At 42.5% G+C, this 17,278-nt stretch overlaps 1 protein-coding gene across 4 annotated transcripts in view; it reads left to right on the top strand.

Moving 5' to 3' along the window:
• Window positions 1-17,278, top strand: part of birc6 (baculoviral IAP repeat containing 6) — a 168,820-nt gene that overhangs the window by 13,895 nt on the left and 137,647 nt on the right. For all 4 annotated transcript variants that reach the window (XM_030440975.1, XM_030440974.1, XM_030440973.1 and 1 more), the window contains exons 2-3: window positions 9,708-9,889; window positions 16,382-16,519. In XM_030440975.1, the coding sequence (XP_030296835.1) occupies window positions 9,708-9,889; window positions 16,382-16,519 (320 nt within the window). The remainder of the gene's footprint in view (window positions 1-9,707; window positions 9,890-16,381; window positions 16,520-17,278) is intronic.

The raw sequence follows: 17,278 nt of genomic DNA, 5'->3' as shown, positions 1-17,278 counted from the left end.
GCGATCAGCTCCGGTGCATTGTGGAGTCAAGCCGGGCACGGCTGCTTTGCGATCCGGCTGCCTGGTCTATTTTTGACGAAAGCTGCAACAAGCTGCACAGTTATGGTTAGGTGTCCTGCAACAATGTCCATTGGGAGGTGTACATAGGTGTGTCGGGGCAGGGTGGTGCTCCCATTGGACCATCCCCCCTGTTAAAAATTAACAAATCACCTACTGGTACTCAAGGTCTGCAGTTTAATCCAATAGTCATTCTGTTGTTTCAAATCCAGTGTATATAACGTTCTTAGATTCTCATAACACAAAATGTAGAACTCTGGACTGAAAATTAACATATATATTACATTATCTGTTAAGTATTACATTATCAGTTTTGAAAAAAAAAAGACCCACCTGAAAATGTAATAAGTTCCCAATAATGTAATACTGTATTACATTATCAGTAAAAATGTTATATCAATATCAGTCAGGATATTTTATTACATTATTGGTGAAGTTATTACATTATTGGGTTTTATTACATTTTCGATCGAGTTAAGTGCAAATTTTCAAATTTTTCAGGCGTTATTACATTTTCAGGAAATTATTACATTATAGGGTGCTACAAGCATGAATGAGCTCAAATGAAATATAAATGCTTATCATTTTGAAATGCAGCATCACATGAAGTGCTATTCGAACATCTGATGAAAATTCCTGTATTTTTCATATCGCAATATACACTTATTTATATGAGCACTTTTCCTATTTGGTCTGAATTTTAATGTAATAAGTAAAAGTTGCATTTAATATTACTAATAATGAATGAGAAGAAACACCATTTTCATTAGTTTAATATTTACTACCCCAAAAATTTAGACAATACCAAGGATAGCCCCAAATAACAAAAATTGACAATGTCAGTAGCGGGTGTTTCCACCATTTGCCGCAATGACAGCTTGACAGCGACGTCTCATGCTCCTCACTAGCCTCATGATGTTGTTCTGAGGCAATGCGTTCCACTACTCCACAAGTGCTACACGCAGTTCTGCCAGGTCACGTGGGGGTGGGGTACGATCATCCAGTCTCTGCTTCAGCTGGTCCCAGACGTGCTCTATGGGGTTCAGGTCAGGGGACATTGCTGGCCATACCATATGAGCACTCCCGACTTCCTGAAGTCGAGCTGTGACAATTCTGGCACGATGTGGTGGAGCATTATCATCCATGAACAGAAAGTTGGGGGTGTGCTGGCAGAATTGGGGGATGATGATGGGTTCTATGATGTCTCTGAGGTAAGAACGGTGCAGTGACTGAGCCATCTACAATAACCAAATCTGTTTTGCGCTGACTGGTGATGCCTGCCCAGACTGTTGCACCTCCTCCACCAAAGGGAACCCTGGGGACCATGTTGACCTCGGCGTATCGCTCACCTCGCCTTCTCCAGCAACGCTGACGACCATCATTTCTGTGCAAGGTGACCCGACACTCATCAGTGAACAGGACGGTAGACCACTGCTGCATTGTCCAGGTCACATGGTCTTGTGCCCACTGCAAACGTTGACGGCGGTGTCTTGGTGTCAGTGGAGTCACCTGCAACGGTCGTCTGGCATTCAAGCCAAAGCGGTGGAGTCGGTTTCGAATGGTTTGTCTGGAAACCCTAGTACCCCTCACATCTCGTAACTGGGCCTGCAGCTGTGTGGCAGTTGCATAACGATGTCTGAGTGCATAGGTCCTTAGGTACTGGTCATCGTTGCAGTCTGTCACTCGTGGGGCTCCACTCCTGGGTCTGTCACGAACTCTGCCAGTAGTTCTGTGTCTTGATGCAAGTCTGCTGATGACACTTTGAGACACACCAAGTTCACCAGCAACATCTGACTGCCTGCCACCGACCCGAAGGCGCGCTATGGCCAGGTGGCGCTGCTCGTCTGTTAAGTGACATCGTGTGTTCATGGCTGTTTGAATGATGAACTTGGAATGACTTACTGACAATACCAGGTTTTATACCCACAGAATGTTGAAATTGATGCCACATTGAAAAGGGTTGTCTTTTAGTTTTTTGGTATTGGCCCCAATATGTAAGGCACACTGTACACAGTGAGACCATTACATGGAAAACACAAAATGAGGTGTGTCTATCACCCCAATACAATTGCCTCCCTATCCCAAAACTCTCTGAAGTGAAACAAACACCGTATGTATGAAATCCACTGAGTCTCTCACAATATCCCTCACTTATTGTGAGTAGTGTATATCGCAGGGTTAATAAAAATCGCAATGTCAGTTTTTTCCAATATCGTGCGGCCCTAATACATCACCAGTTTTACTGTGCTGAGTTGAGCCAAGCTGCACTGCCGATGGACTTGGTCCAGAAAAGGGCCATGCCGAGCTCTTAATGAGGAAGTGAAAACACAATTCTACATAGTAATGTCAATTAATAAAGAATAGATAATGCAAGATAAGAGATGACATAAGGAATTAAGATGTTACTTTATTGATCCCCCTTGGGAGAAATTTGTAGGTAACACAGCAGTACATAGGAAAATAAGTAGCAGCTCAAGAGTAAGTCTCAAAAAATAGAGACAATAATGAGGGATATTGGAAACAATAAAATAACAATTTGAATAAAAAAATATTATAAATGATTAGAATAAAGATAAAAGTACAATATACAGTAACTGTCCTTGTGTGCAATATTTAATAAATGTGTGCAATGTGCAGGGTTACTGAGATTATAAATAATATAAAAAAACTATCTGTCTTTGTGACAGTGAAGTGTATGGTTGAATCCCTAATCACCGTGGAAAGGAGGTGTTGGGAGGTGTGGTGGTAATTATGGGTGTTCCAACAAGGGTACCTCACGATTCGATTTGATTTTGACTATGGGAGCTTCTATTCTTCGATTCTTCGATTCTAACGATTGTCGATTCGATTCAATTATTGGTGCCACGATTCTTCGATTATTGCGATTTTTAATGCAGACATAAAGTTTAAATATTTGACCAACTGTGTTTTAGAGGAGGAGGATGATCTGAACAGCTTTTCAATGTAATTTTCAATCTAACTGTGCCTTTTTTTGCCAAGCTTCTCTCAAGTTTTACTCTTCCAAATAATCAACCATCTAGAGAACTTTGCAGTACGCTATTTTTCTACTTCTTCTCATCATCATTATCATTAGTTATTATTATTAATAATATTGTTAAAGTGAGCGTCTTATCGTTAAACAGAAAAATACATCATATAAACAGCAACTTTTGCAGCCTTGTCAGTCTGATGGTGAGTTATCGCCTTTCTGTCATCACTAACGTACTGTTAATAATCAAAGAAGCTCTGAGGCTTTACACAAGATTTCAGCATTGAGCTACAATCAAGCTACTTCCATGATTTTGTACAGTCAAACTAACCAACCACAGATATATTGCAGACAAAGTCCAGACTATAGTTGTTATTTCACTCAATTGATAACGTAACAGCACGTCGAGTCCTTGCTAGCTAAGCAGCTAAACTTTAGCGCCACTCCGTGTTTAGATTCGCCCTGTGTGTGTAACTACACTGTCATTGGTCAGGGGTGCACATGCTGTTAACGATACCATTGGCTGTAGAGTGTGACAATCTGTCAATAAAGATCAGCCAACAGTTGTTCTCCGATCTACATCGATCTCATAAGTCGCCTCTGTGAAGTTTGAATGATGGAAATCCGTCGTAGCATCTGAACATATTCAGTCTGGAGCTTCAGTACAGTGAGGTGAACACAACACAAACACAGTAGAGCAGAGTGGCACTCACACTCATTGGTGAGGGAGTTTGTAGCGTGGCTCCATGGTGCGCACCACTAACCAAAACTAACGTTACTGCTCCGTTTGTTGTGGTCCCACTCACTTAACAGTCCGGGCGGCACGCGCTAAGGTTCCGTTTGTGTTTTTTGTTCCTGTCCTGCGGCAAAGCATCGGCGTTAATTAATCGATGCCAAATCGTCACGTGACGCATCGTGATGCATTGCCACATCGATGAATTGCACCCACCTCTAGTGGTGATGGTGGTGGTGTTGTGTAGTCTGATCGCTGATGGCACGAAAGAGCCCATAAAGCGCTTTGAGGCACGTGGTTGAACGTCTGTGGCTGTGCTCAGTGGACGGCCCCAAATGTGGCTGAACGTGCTTCTGAGTTGCCTTACCTCGGCGCAGAGAGGGTGAGAGGGATTGTCAATTATAACTTGCTGCTTTCCACTCATCCTCCTCTCTGTCTCTGCACCCAGATGCAGAAGCAGAAGTCAGAGGTGTAGAGGGTAAACAAAAACAGTGAAAGTATAGTTCCCTGGTGCCCATCCCACATCTGACAGGCAGTGTCGCAGCCTGACGTGCCTGTCCTTGGGATATCTGTTATCCATGCCACTCGGTCTGGATCAGCCTGAATCACTGAGAGCTTCTCAGCCAGCCAAACTGGCTGAAACATGTCGAAAGCATTAGAGAAGTCAAAGAACGTGATCCTCACCATGCTTTGTGGCCTCTCCAGGTGCGTGTAAGCTCTGTGAAGCAGGTAGATGATGGCATCCTCCATGTCTCCATGCTGCAGGACCATGATGTTACAACCACAGGTCTTAAGTCATTTGGAGCACTGGAGCGTCCCTTCTCTGGCATCTGGATTATGCTGGATGTCCTCCAGAGTGTTGGCACCTTCTTCAGCCTCAGGGAGAGGCCAAAAAGATGCGTGAACACTCCTGCTAGCTGCTTCGCACAGACCTGGAGCCCCCTTGGGCTGATGTCGTCAGGACCTCCGGATTTTATTGATCCTGGTGAGCTGCAGTCTCACGTGGCTGGTCTTGGAAGGAGATGGTGCTGGGAGAGGAGGTGCAGAAGCTGTCATGCCCGGGTCTTGTGGTGCAGCACCCCCCTTTTTAAAGGAAACCACAATTCAACAGAGATCCAGCCAATTGGTGCTAGTAGTCTCACAATTAGTTAAATGGAGATCACCTGAGTTTAATAGCACAAAGACACTTCTGTCTGAAGGTCCAGTCACGGTTCTCAGTCATCGAGGTCTTCTTTCTAAGTGCTGTATCTTGGGCAACTTAACGTCTTTCAGTTTCCTGAAGACCTTTCACCTCTTATCCAGAGGCTTCTTCAGTTCAAACAAACTGAAGGGGAGTTGCAGGCTTTTAAACTTTGTCTAGAAGAGTCCTTTCAGAGTCGCTAAGGCCCCTCGTGGGTCAATGACCCAACCAGCTTTCATGTAGGTTACTAGGGCTAGGTGAACCCAGTGCATGCTCGTTAAGCTGCCTGCGGCAGGAACTCAGCACTGCATTGTAGGTGGGTTATGGCTAATGTCGTCGGCCACCTCCTCGGTTCTAAGACGGTTGTTTCAGTTTGACGTAGATGGATTCTATTACTCCTCTTTCAAACCATCTGTCTTCTCTGGCCAAGATCTTTATACTTTTGTCATTAAAGGAGTGATTTTTCTCCATGATTTTTCTCCTATGCCAGTGTGTTTTATCCTTGGGATGGACAAGTTTCTGCCTCAGCATGTTGGTAGGTTTGAAGTGAGATATGCTGTTTATTGAAGATCCTTTTGAGTTTTTCAAATTTTTGCGTGTCATAGGGACTGACAATGTTGTTACGTTGTTTAGGTAACCACAGGTTTTAAGTGCTCCCCTGATGTGCTTCTGTTCCTTCTCCTTCCCCTCTGTCTTTGTGGGAACAGTCTTAGCCTGATGGTTTAGGGTTCTGATGACCTCCAGATGGCCATTGCATACTTCCACAAAAACAGTAGGAAGAAAAACGGATTAAAAACAATTGTTTTACATGCTCTGCCATATTGGACCCACGAAACGTGTGTGACGTTGTAACTCGAAAGTGGAATCGATGTATTGTAATGTAGGGCATACCGGGATTCAGAAACTGCCGATGAAACAGAAAACCCTGATCCTCTACCACAGAGATGAGGTGGTTATCAAGAGTGATGAATTCAATTACCTTCTCTGTAATATGTTTGGCCATGTTGCTTTCTCAAGGTTATTTTTCTTTCCTTTTGAAAGTATCTCCAAGAGTTTGTTGCTTCCGTGTCTTTGCTTGTATTGCTTGAGTGAACTTGTTGTATTCCATTGAGTGTTTTATGTGCCGTATTAAATGCAGCTCTTTTGTTACCCCCCACGCAGCAGTCATATTGCAGATGTTGCATGTCGCCGTTGGACTGCTTTTGATTTCTAATTTTAAATATTTTTGAAAGCTCGTCAACGTCAGTCCGGGGGGGGGGAGAGACACGGACAGACGGTCATCAACTCCGTCAGCCGGGGGACGGACGGACGCTCACCGCCGTCAGCCGGGAGCTCCTAGCCATCAACCGGGGATGGACGGACGCTCGTCACCGTCACGCGCGGAGTATAGTGGCGCTGACCTAGCGGGGAAGCGCCGCAGTTCCACCGTCTGGGGAGAACCCTGCTTAGGAGGGAGGCAAAAATGCTTGGGCGCCACGCCTAAGCCGTATAATGGCAGGGAAACCCCTGGGTAGTATCAGGGCTGCATTTTGGTGAGCCGTCCCAGTGTGGACGGATAAGCCGGAGGCGTGGAGCGGGGGCGTGTCGGTCTGACAGTCTGATAACTGCACAGGTCCTTCACTCAACTAAATACAGAGAAATGTCCCACAAAGCAACGTTACAGGACCGAACAATAGTAACGTAGTAACTGTAACTGTCTTTGGCAACTTATATGAGGAAAACAAATACCACAGCTGTATGTGGAGAAGTGTCTGTCCTCCGCCTGTCCTCCTGACTCTTCCTCACATTTCTGCTCAAAAAACAGCGTTTGACACCGGCAGAAAACTTTAAGTCACCGAGTGTTTGTGGAAAATAAATCGCCGCGACCGTCAGCCCTCCTGACCGAGACTTCAGGGAACTTTCCCCCAGAAAACAGCCTCCGTCCCCGCGAGTGACAGAGTCAGACAGCTTCCTGCTTACTGATGGTGATTATGTATAATTATGTAATTTAGCGTGAAAAACTTAACTCCGTCACTTTCCAGGATGTTTGGTGGGTCAGGATCTCAATCTCTACACATTATAACAGCATCCATATGATTATAAACTGTCCGCGGGTTTAGATTAACAGGGGAACACCTGGGAAACACCAACGTCATCAACATGACGTGTACCGTCACGCCCCAGATGCTTCGCTCTGTGTGAATCACCATCAGCGGAGAATTGGCGAACCACCGCTCCAGAGATAATGTGGAGACGCTGTGTAAGAAGGGCTGGTGAAACAATGCCCATATCGGCCCCGATCTCGATCCTCCAGATTGCCTCGGGACATCCCTATATTATAGTAAAGTTAGCTAATGATGTTTGTTGACATTAACTAATTGGCTGCAGTTATGATTTAATTAGCTATTATCTTATGACAAACCTTAACTAAAGCTGGCAATTTTAAATACCATTATTGCGTAGATTCATTAAAGGTCAGTTAGTGCATTAGAATGTCAACAAAAATGCAGTTGTTTTATCGTTTCACCAGCCAGCGTGCTTGGTAAACACTGAAAATGAATGAGCCTCCAGTGTGTCCCATACATGGGCTCTACATGGGTGGCCCACACAGCTATGAGTGCCAGCAAGATAAAAGCTGAATTCCACTTTTTTCCAATCAATGATGTTGTTTTAAGGCGCACACTAGCCCCACCCATCTTGTCAGACATGCATGCATCATGCAGCATGCATCAGCAAAATGATCTTGTTTTGTGAGAATCTGAGCCATTTGGTTCCACAAAATTTGGTAAGTGGAGAAAAGCTGCACAATTAAATTATTTCATCCCCATTCAAGTTAGCTGAGCGCTTAACAGGAGGTTACCAGACTTGCGGTGTACGTCTGGGTTATACCTGCTCTATGGCCCCCTCTGTTAAATAGCGTACTACTCTGTCATATGGTCTTGCATTCACCACTCTGTGGTCTCACTTAATGTCCCTCCCAAAACACTATTCTGATGGGTTACAAGTCACATGAAGTAGACATAACAGAACTGCATGTGAGGTCTCTGTTAATTCCATATGTTGAATAACGAGATACATTTACTTGAGTATACTTAAGTTGTCTACAGTTTTGAGGTGACTCCTTGAATTTTCCAATTCTGCTTATTTATACCTCTATTTACTACATTATGGAGGCAAATATTGTACTTTTTACTTCACAAAAGGTATTTGATACAGCAAATGAATTGATGACCTGTTATAGATAATGCTATTCAGCTTTATAAAAGAAATAAATATGAGCTCCCCTTTACCTGTTGCAACATTGAAGTGATGAACACATAATGTATTGCTTATTATAGTCCACTTGTATAACATATCATTCTTTTTTTTTAAAGATTTTTTTGGCATAGACGCCTTTATTATGCAGTAGACAGATAGGAAATATGGGAGAGAGAGGGGGATGTGACATGCAGCAAAGGACCTCCGGCCGGAATCGAACCGGGGTCGGCTGCATTTATGGCATGCGCTCTAACCACTTGACCACCTGCGTGCCCATATCATTCTTGAATGCACTTTTATTTTTTATAAAACTATGAAAGGTCTGTTTTGATGAAACAAATGTTTAAAAGCATTTCAGCTAAACTTTGTGTTGGAGTGTGTGGTGTCTCAAATTCTATCATATTCACTGTAAATGCATATCGGCTCCAAATATTGGTTAATGGTCTTTGTGATAAATAATAATATGTACCTATATTGGTCCTGAAAAAATCAAGCAGCTAGTCCTGAGGTCTTGTTAAAAACACGTATCTGCTTAAACAGGTATCATGAAGGAAGCAGTTTTAGAATTACACAATTACAATTTAAAATACAAACAAACCATTTAGAAAAAATCAGACTCAATTGACCTGCTGTAACTCAGAACTAGTTTCTCTTGGTCCGCACATGGATGTAAACTTTTGCTTGCTTGCTTCAAGAAATATTGCCGGCAGAGGCGGTGGTCATTATTTTGTAATTGCCTTAGACGAAAGACTTCTTATGGCCATTTTAATTTAGTTTCTTAACCTGTGCTCTGCTGCCACACTGGAGACTGGAGACTAATAGCACTAGAGTTTTGAAGTCAATCCTGTAATAATTTTTCACTGGGAGGAAAATCCCACAGCATGTTAACTATTTTATCCCCTTCAAGTTAGCTGGCCGCTAAACTGGAAGTAAGCTAGCTCTGTTGGTTTTCCAGGTATATTCCTAGCCGGGAAGTCACCACTAAGTAGCTTTCATAGGAATAAACGCTGTGTCAAGTAATAAATTGTCCTTGAATAGATGGCATCTCAAATTCCTTACTTATTATGCGCCACCACCAGATGATGATAACGCATCATCACTTTGTGTGCCAGAATTATACATGTTCATGGGTTTTACGTTTATATAAAAGCTGAGCTGAGGTGATAAAAACCTGGGTCTACTGCAGAGTCTTGTACAAGGGTACACAAGTACCCTTGTGTGGAATATTGACATCATGAGAGCAAAAATGGCATGCTGCACTAGTTCTCCTCATCCTCCTTCTTGAAGTAAGGAAGAATTTCACCAACGCTGATATATATGGCTGATATAACTTTCCCAACTGATTGTATATCCCTAATTGTTATCTCTAAATTGTGCTCCACTGAAGATGAATGTAACTGACACATTATGTTTTTCAGGTATTAACTTTTGGACCTTTTTTCCAAAGGTTCTTCAAATATCTCTTCTTCAAACATAATGAAAGTATGTGCTGTCCTCTTTTCCTACCACAGCTAAACCTGGTGGTCGTGTGAGGTGTCAGTACTTTCCTGCAGTGGACAAGGTGCTTTTTGTGGACGACTATGCAGTAGGATGCAGGAAGGATCTGAACGGCATTCTGCTCCTGGACACAGCTCTCCAACCTCCAGTGACCAAGCCTGAGGACATGGTTCAACTGGAGCTGCCAGTCACAGAGGTTAGAGAGGACTGCTTATTTTACTGTTAAGAGAGATTCCAGGAAGCACCTCACAGAGATGGTTGTTGTCAACTGATATATGACACCAGAGGTGTGTACTGCAAAACAAGATATACCTCAAATAGGGGTTACTGTTGGGGTGTAAATTTGATAATGAATTACTAATAGTAATTATTGAAATCTAAAATAAAAATGATTTGCATAAATTAATAATACAAAGCACCAACCAGGAATCAGATGAAGGGACCTCAAAAGACGAGGTTCACATTAAATATGAATATTTTAAAATATTTAAATGGAACAGTAAAGGAAATGAATCCAAGACTGACCATCACAGCCAGCTATTATAACAAAGCTGAGGCAGTGTGCCTACATGGGCCCATCATGTCTGTGCGCACGCGTGTGCAAGGCTTGAACAAAGCAATGGCACAGAGTATATGTCCAGAACCACACCGTGATTAAAGGCACGTGTTAGGTCAGCAGAGCTGAACTCTGAAGTTGGCTACTTAACAGTAGGGACCACACTTTGTTGTCATGTGCATACGTCAGGGGGAGAAAAGCTGATACTGTGTGAAATTTTAATCAGAAGAGAGGGATCAATGTTCATGCCTGTTCATACTGTAATATTTCTACTTATGTCATAGGCTACTTCGGGTATTTCATTTTTTTTCTGTGGCTATAATGCTCTCACACAGCCATCATGAACTCCCCTGCATGAGCATGGAATGAAGGTTCGTCTACTATTGTACAGAAATACTATTTTATTATTTGTTTCAAGAGAGGAGTTATCTAAGTGACCATTTTAATCCTCTAGCTAATTATCAAACTAGATATCCAACATGCTAGTTAACGTCCTCCAGCTAATTATCAAGCTAAATATCCAACATGTTGGTTAACGTCAAGGATTGCGGTGGAAGACGACGGTAAAATATTTCCGTATATTAACGGTTTTACACGAAATCAGATATCTTGTGAATATAAAATAACAAACTAGATGTATGATACTCTTCAACTCACCGTAACAGTCAATCATAGTCATCAGAAATTTTTGTCATTTTGTAACTTAATTCATGGCTGCTTCGGAGCGGCACACAGAGTGTGTGTGTGTGTGTGTGCGAGTAAAGGAGCCTCCGAGGGCGTGAAGCGCACTGCTCCAGGTTAGAAAAAACAGCTTCATATCATTATTTTTTCACTAATATAGCCCTGAATTAGCAGTATTGAAGTTGTTAAAAGTAATGCAAACAAAAGAGACTGAAACGTCAATATGCGATCAAAAGGTGGAAATATTTTTTCACATTCCATATTTAGACTATGTCAGGCCGCCACAGTCTCGTCAATGTACGGGAATCACTGTCTTTTCACGTGTGACAAAACATAAAGGCTCTAATGGGCACACTGCAAAACAACGCTAATATTTGCTACACAGACTAGCTTATGTAGGTTTTTCTTCCTGGACAGTTCGTGAAATATATAAACACACTCTCCCCACAGAGTGGGCACCTCTGCCAGATGTGAACTCACAGGGTAAAAATCGATAAGACTCGCCTACGAATTCTACATCTGTGTGTGGCCATGACCAGATTTAATCCTTGTATGAAGCTGTTAGAGTTGGTGTGACAAGCTACTCCCACTAGCCAATCAGATGTACGTTGTGCGGGGCGATTAGAACCGGCACCTCTCAGGCAACCCTAGACACCAATACAAATGAAATGTCTCCAATTTTCTATTTTTAGATGTTCGGTTTTCCTACCAAACATTCAAAAATTAATTAAATTAGTAGCTGATTATACAGTGGTCTTCCAGACATTTTTTTTATTTCATAACACTGGATTACATTTTCCATTTTTCATGATTTTATATGGAAAATTCTACTGATAAGCTTGACATAGCTCTATAAGAGCATGAGAAGACACACTCCATTGTCGTGAGTGCTCTGCTCAGTTTGACATTTGCTAAGTGATACTCATACATACTGTACACGTACAAAAACGCCTTTTGTTCCGACAACATCCTGAGAAAGATCTGTTTGTCCCAAACACATTTTCTATTGTCTTGGGTAAGACAGGACACCGATAATCTCAAGCCCTGGAACATGCACAGAGCCTGATGAAGAACCTGGGTTCCACAATTGGAATAAGGTTAAAACCTGTGACAACAGGCATTCACCCAGTGTACAATTTATTGTCTAAATTCCCCCACAGGTACTGTAACTTTATAGAGCTGAGCATCGAACCATGATATGAAACATTCAGTTAGACTTATTTTTATCCAAATTTCTCCTGTATCTTTGACGCAGTGAAAATGTAACAGCGTCCTAATCTTTTGATTCAACTCTTGTCAGTTAAGGATGCACCAATTTATTGGCTTAACATCAGTATCAACTGATATTAGCCTTGTTGACTGACATGGGCCTATAGCCAAATGACATGACATAATGATAGACACTGATTTTAGTGTTTTAGCCCAAAGAGGCGGTAAATAGCTATTAATACGCCTGTTGAACCTGTTCTCATCTGCGAGAAGAACGGGATGCCAGTGGTGGACATGCCAATTCTGGTGTTCTCTTGCAAATGTCAATCGAGCTGCATGGTGCTGGGCTGTGAGCATAGGTCCCACTAGAGGATGTTGGGCCCTCATGCCAGTAGAGGGTGGACATTTCTTGATTATTAGATGCATCGTGATGCAGACTTGGAAGATTTTGCACCGATGAAGAGATGGAGCATAATCATCAAGAGTCTGCAGCTTATGCTGATTACTTTATTGTCCAGCTGAGGCCAGACAATCAACAAAGTTGTGATGTTGCTCCCATGCTTTGGATTGTGGGCAGACATTACTAATGTAGGCAGTATTTCAGGGTGAGGCAGCGATCATCTGCAAGTATTTTTTTGAATGGACATCTCGAGGCATGTCGGACCCTATGAACTAGCTTGGAAGCATGAACTTGATGAGACCCACACTAAGCTTGAATTCTGCCTCACAACAATTCCTAATCACATGAGCCATTTTACCTGAAGCTAATGTCTGCGGCCATTAATAAGAACTGTTAAAGGAGCCCAGCTAATCAGCCAAGATCTGAGGAAGCGCTGTCATCCTTGCTGTCTAACTCTGAGAGAGGTGTGTGCAGCTGAGTCAATAGAGGCCTTATCTTAAAGCTGCCATGTGAAACAATATTATTGTAGATTAAAACAAATGTGAAACTGCAGATGGATAAATATTTCGTTTTTGTAATGTTTATGTATTGAGACGATACAACTTTAATTTTGTAGACTGTTGTAGTCTTATTTTTGGAAGGACTTTCTGAATTACAGGGGAATTTAAATGATGAAAAAGTTGCCATGTTCAGTCATATAGATTTTTGACATTGAGGATATCATACACTGAGATGCATTGCCATGCATCGAGAATTGTTCTGCAATTGAATTTGAAGATTGACACCCCTACATGCGACCCTCATGGTGTCAGTTTCTGACAGTTTGGTCCAAAACATGCACACCAGTAGCGAGAGGTCATTTTGCAGGACTCTGACTCTGACTCCTCCTCTACCTCCTCGCAGAAAGGAGCAGATATGGGTCCTACTGCTGGGTTGATCTCCCTCTATGGCCCTGTCTATCTCTCCTCCTATAATGGCTGGTCCTGAGACTGTAGCCCTTTTTCCACAGAGACGCTACGGTCAGGAGGGCTGACTGTTGGAGTGATCTTTTTCAAGACAGTAACTACAACTGCGCAAGGATACAAACATTTGGAGTGTTAAAGATTTTGTCTGGGGACAGACAGACAGAAATGTGACAGAGTCGGTAGGACAGACGATGACGGACACTTCAACACCTTTAACTGCAGTATTTTTTTCCTCATATAAGTTGCCAAAGACACTACCAGTTGCTACATTACTGTCGTTTGGTCCTGTAATGTTGCTTTGTGGGACGTTTAACTTTATTTTGATGAGTGCAGGATCTGTTTAGTTATCACACTGTAGACACCATCATATTGACATGCCCCCACTCTGGGCTGCCACCGGGTTATCCATTCATACAGGTACGGTTTGCCTCCGCTGCGCCTCTGATACTACCTCTGGAGGCCATCAGAGGCGCAGCTAAACTTCACCCCATGCTGCATCTGAGACCTTCACACAGGGGGGTACTGAGAATTGGGGCAGAATACCTGCACTGGAAGGGCAGTGTAAATAGGGCTTGTGCTGGGAGACACAGCAAACCTTCTTGCGACCGCATATATAGATGTTCTATCCTGGAGGTGCTAAATTACCTGTGCAGCCTGATGGTGCCTCAAGCTACCTGTAGAGATGAGGACACTAGTAGAACACAAAACTAGAGAAGAATTAGTCAGGAAGGAAAAGGAGAGAGCAATTGTCTGTGACCACCCACCACATGCAAAACCTTTCCCTTTTGGGGGTTGCCTTGCTTTTGCATCTCCATTGCACCTGTTGTTGCACCAAAGCAAGTGAAATTGATTGACAATCACTAGTGCTTCCTATATGGACAGATTGATATCCCTGAACTTGAACTGACTAGGTGTTGTACTGTGAACATTAACCCCCAATTTCCACTGGATACGTGTCCGCTGCGTTGCAGCTCCGATCCGGTTGTGCTCCGCCGTCCGGCAATCCCCACCGGTTGCGGTTTGAGTCCGCTGCGGCGCAGTACGGTAGACAGCTGGCTCACAAGGCAGAGGAGTTCCCGCGATAATCACATGATCACTCACGACCGCAGTTATAGGTCTGTGTTATTAAAAACAACAACACGAAGTATTCCCGACCGAAGGATTAGCAGAAGAGCTTGTGTTTGTCTCTTTTTGGAGATTTGTGCGCTGATGTCAACACTGAGTGTTTTCTTTTGAAAGGTGACCGGATGCTGTTTGTTATTTTAGCGTTTGACTTCCTGTCTGCTCGGTGCTAAATTCAGCTGAATTGCTGCGTCGTGCTCCAGCATCCGCCAGATATAGAAGTCCTGCGTATCTGTTCCAGAGGGCTCCGGACTGCCGGAGCTGGGACGGAGCAGATACGCAGCGCAGCAGACCTGGTGGAGATTGACACATTGACTAAAGTGACACGTATCTGCTCCGCTGGCGTGGCGGAGACGCAACGCAGCGGAGACGTATCCAGTGGAAATTGGGGGTAACTGTTCCCTTAGTCTTTCAAGCAGTTGTTTTTTTTAAACCATGGCTACTCTGACTGATCAGAACTTCTGTGATTCAGAATCATTAATCATTTTTATTTATTTAATAAAAAAATAATTCAACACCTTAACAGTTTTATAAAGACGGCACAATTATGTTTTGCATTATGATGATGATACATTGTTTTAATACATAAATAGACTTTTATTCAACATAATGAAATGAGATAATTTTTCTTATCTTGCTGATATATTGGGTTTGAATTAAATCATGTAAAATGACACTTGCATAGGGGTAGTGAGCCAAACTGGCACACATACAGGAGCCGAGCTGCAAAGCTCCACTTAAGTGAGTCAGTCTGCAATTTATTTTCAGACAATGTTACATTAGACATTACATTTATTTTTCACACTTATCTGAAAATATCTGACATATTGGACTCTGTAGAAGTAAACTCTGGGATTGACGGTGTTGTATAACATTGCTAATTTTAGATATCTCTGGAAAGCTGCATGTTAGAGACTTATTGTTTTTATTAGCATGTTTGTTAGTAGTCCACTTGCAATACCATGATGACTTGGGCTGAACCTTTTGAACAGTCGCCTGATGTTCATGTTCTAACTGATGAACACTCAGTAGTCCTTACTACATTAGTACTCTGTCACCCATCTACAAACTCGGCCATCATTTAGACCTCAACTACACACCTGTGACGTTTTGTGACTGCATCCTGCACCGTTGTGATGCTGTTGGGCTGACAAACATCTGTCCACAGACAGTCAGGCATATAAACACCTGGCAAAGCATTAAAACTGCTCCTGTGGTAATTCCCTCTACAAACGATGTCAACAGGAACCCATTTTGCCATACTCTTACTGATTCAATACCAATGATCTGTGTGCGAGTTGGGTAATAGGCACTTGTCCATTTTTGTGTGTGTGTTTGGCGATTATAATCTGTGTATTGGGTCCAAATGATACATTTTGATGTCTAACAAGAAACTACAAATAACGTTACCATGGTGTATTTTAGATAATGTCAACCATTGACCAATGTAATGGACATATCTATTGTCAAATGACATATGGGTAAGATGCTTGTTGTCCAGAATTGTGTTAACCAAACAATTAACTGCTTTGCTACATTAAGTTGTGCTCTGACTGAAGTATTCACAAGGAAATATAACAAGTTAAAAAACACCTAATTTTGTTGTTTACCACTGCATCTGCAGACTGTGATGTGTAATTAAAGTCATCTCATCTGGCGTACATCCATGGAACAATTTTGTCATGAAGGCAGTACCATTACTGATTCAGGCAGATGCATAACTTTAACTCATTACTAAATTGTGTTTCTTTTCAGGCCCAGCAGATGCTGTCAGCCTGTCAGGAGAAAATAGATGTATCCAACACAGAGGGCTACGAGCTCTTTCTCACTCAGCTCAAAGAAGGCCTGAAGAATACCTCGCACGAGACGGCAGCCAATCACAAAGTGGCCAAGGTTAGTCTGCAAACCTTTCAAAAAGTGCTTTTGTTTATTTTTACCTTCTACATCACTGGAAGATTGCCATTTCCTATAATTAGCTGCGTAGTAGTGTAATGTAAGGCCATGACTGGCATGACATTATGCAGTGTTTCCCCTAAGATGGAGTTGTAGCAGTGGAGGTGAGTGTTCGCCCGCGTGCAAAAGCAAAGTGCAAAGTGCATCCTGCCAGAAGGTTTCTATGTGTCTGATGCCACCAGAGGGGCTCTTTAGGCTTAAGTACATAACAGTACATTTGTGCACAGTAATGAGTAGGGGAAATGTCTGTCTAGCTTATGAGGTGTCTCAAGCTTTAGGAAAATACACTTTTATTGAACACAAAAAAAGTGTAATCTTTAAAACAATTATTGACAATAATTTCACAAAAAATACATTAACAACCAACCATATACAGTAAAATCACATGATAACACAAATACGAGAGCAATCCAAAATGTCTGTGCCTCTGTGAAGTAATCTGTCAGTAACTTGAGAATGACAGCTTTCATGCGTCACAGTGGCCCTCGCGCATAGTAATGCTGCGTTCGAGACAGAAGGAACTTTCTGACTTCCTTCCTAGAAAAAAGTACACTGGAACGCCACTCAGAGTCGGAGTCCTTACTTGTGAACTCGGCACAAATCCATCTACCCTAAATGATAATCCTGAATCCATGATCAGTGTTGCTTGCTTCATGCTTGTTAAAATCGTTGTGCTGACATTATCAACTAAACTCAAAG

This window comes from Sparus aurata, chromosome 15 (assembly GCF_900880675.1).
Source record: "Sparus aurata chromosome 15, fSpaAur1.1, whole genome shotgun sequence".
Lineage (NCBI taxonomy): Eukaryota > Metazoa > Chordata > Actinopteri > Spariformes > Sparidae > Sparus > Sparus aurata.
The sequence above is the reverse complement of the archived record's forward strand: the minus strand, read 5'-3'. Positions and strand labels throughout refer to the sequence as shown.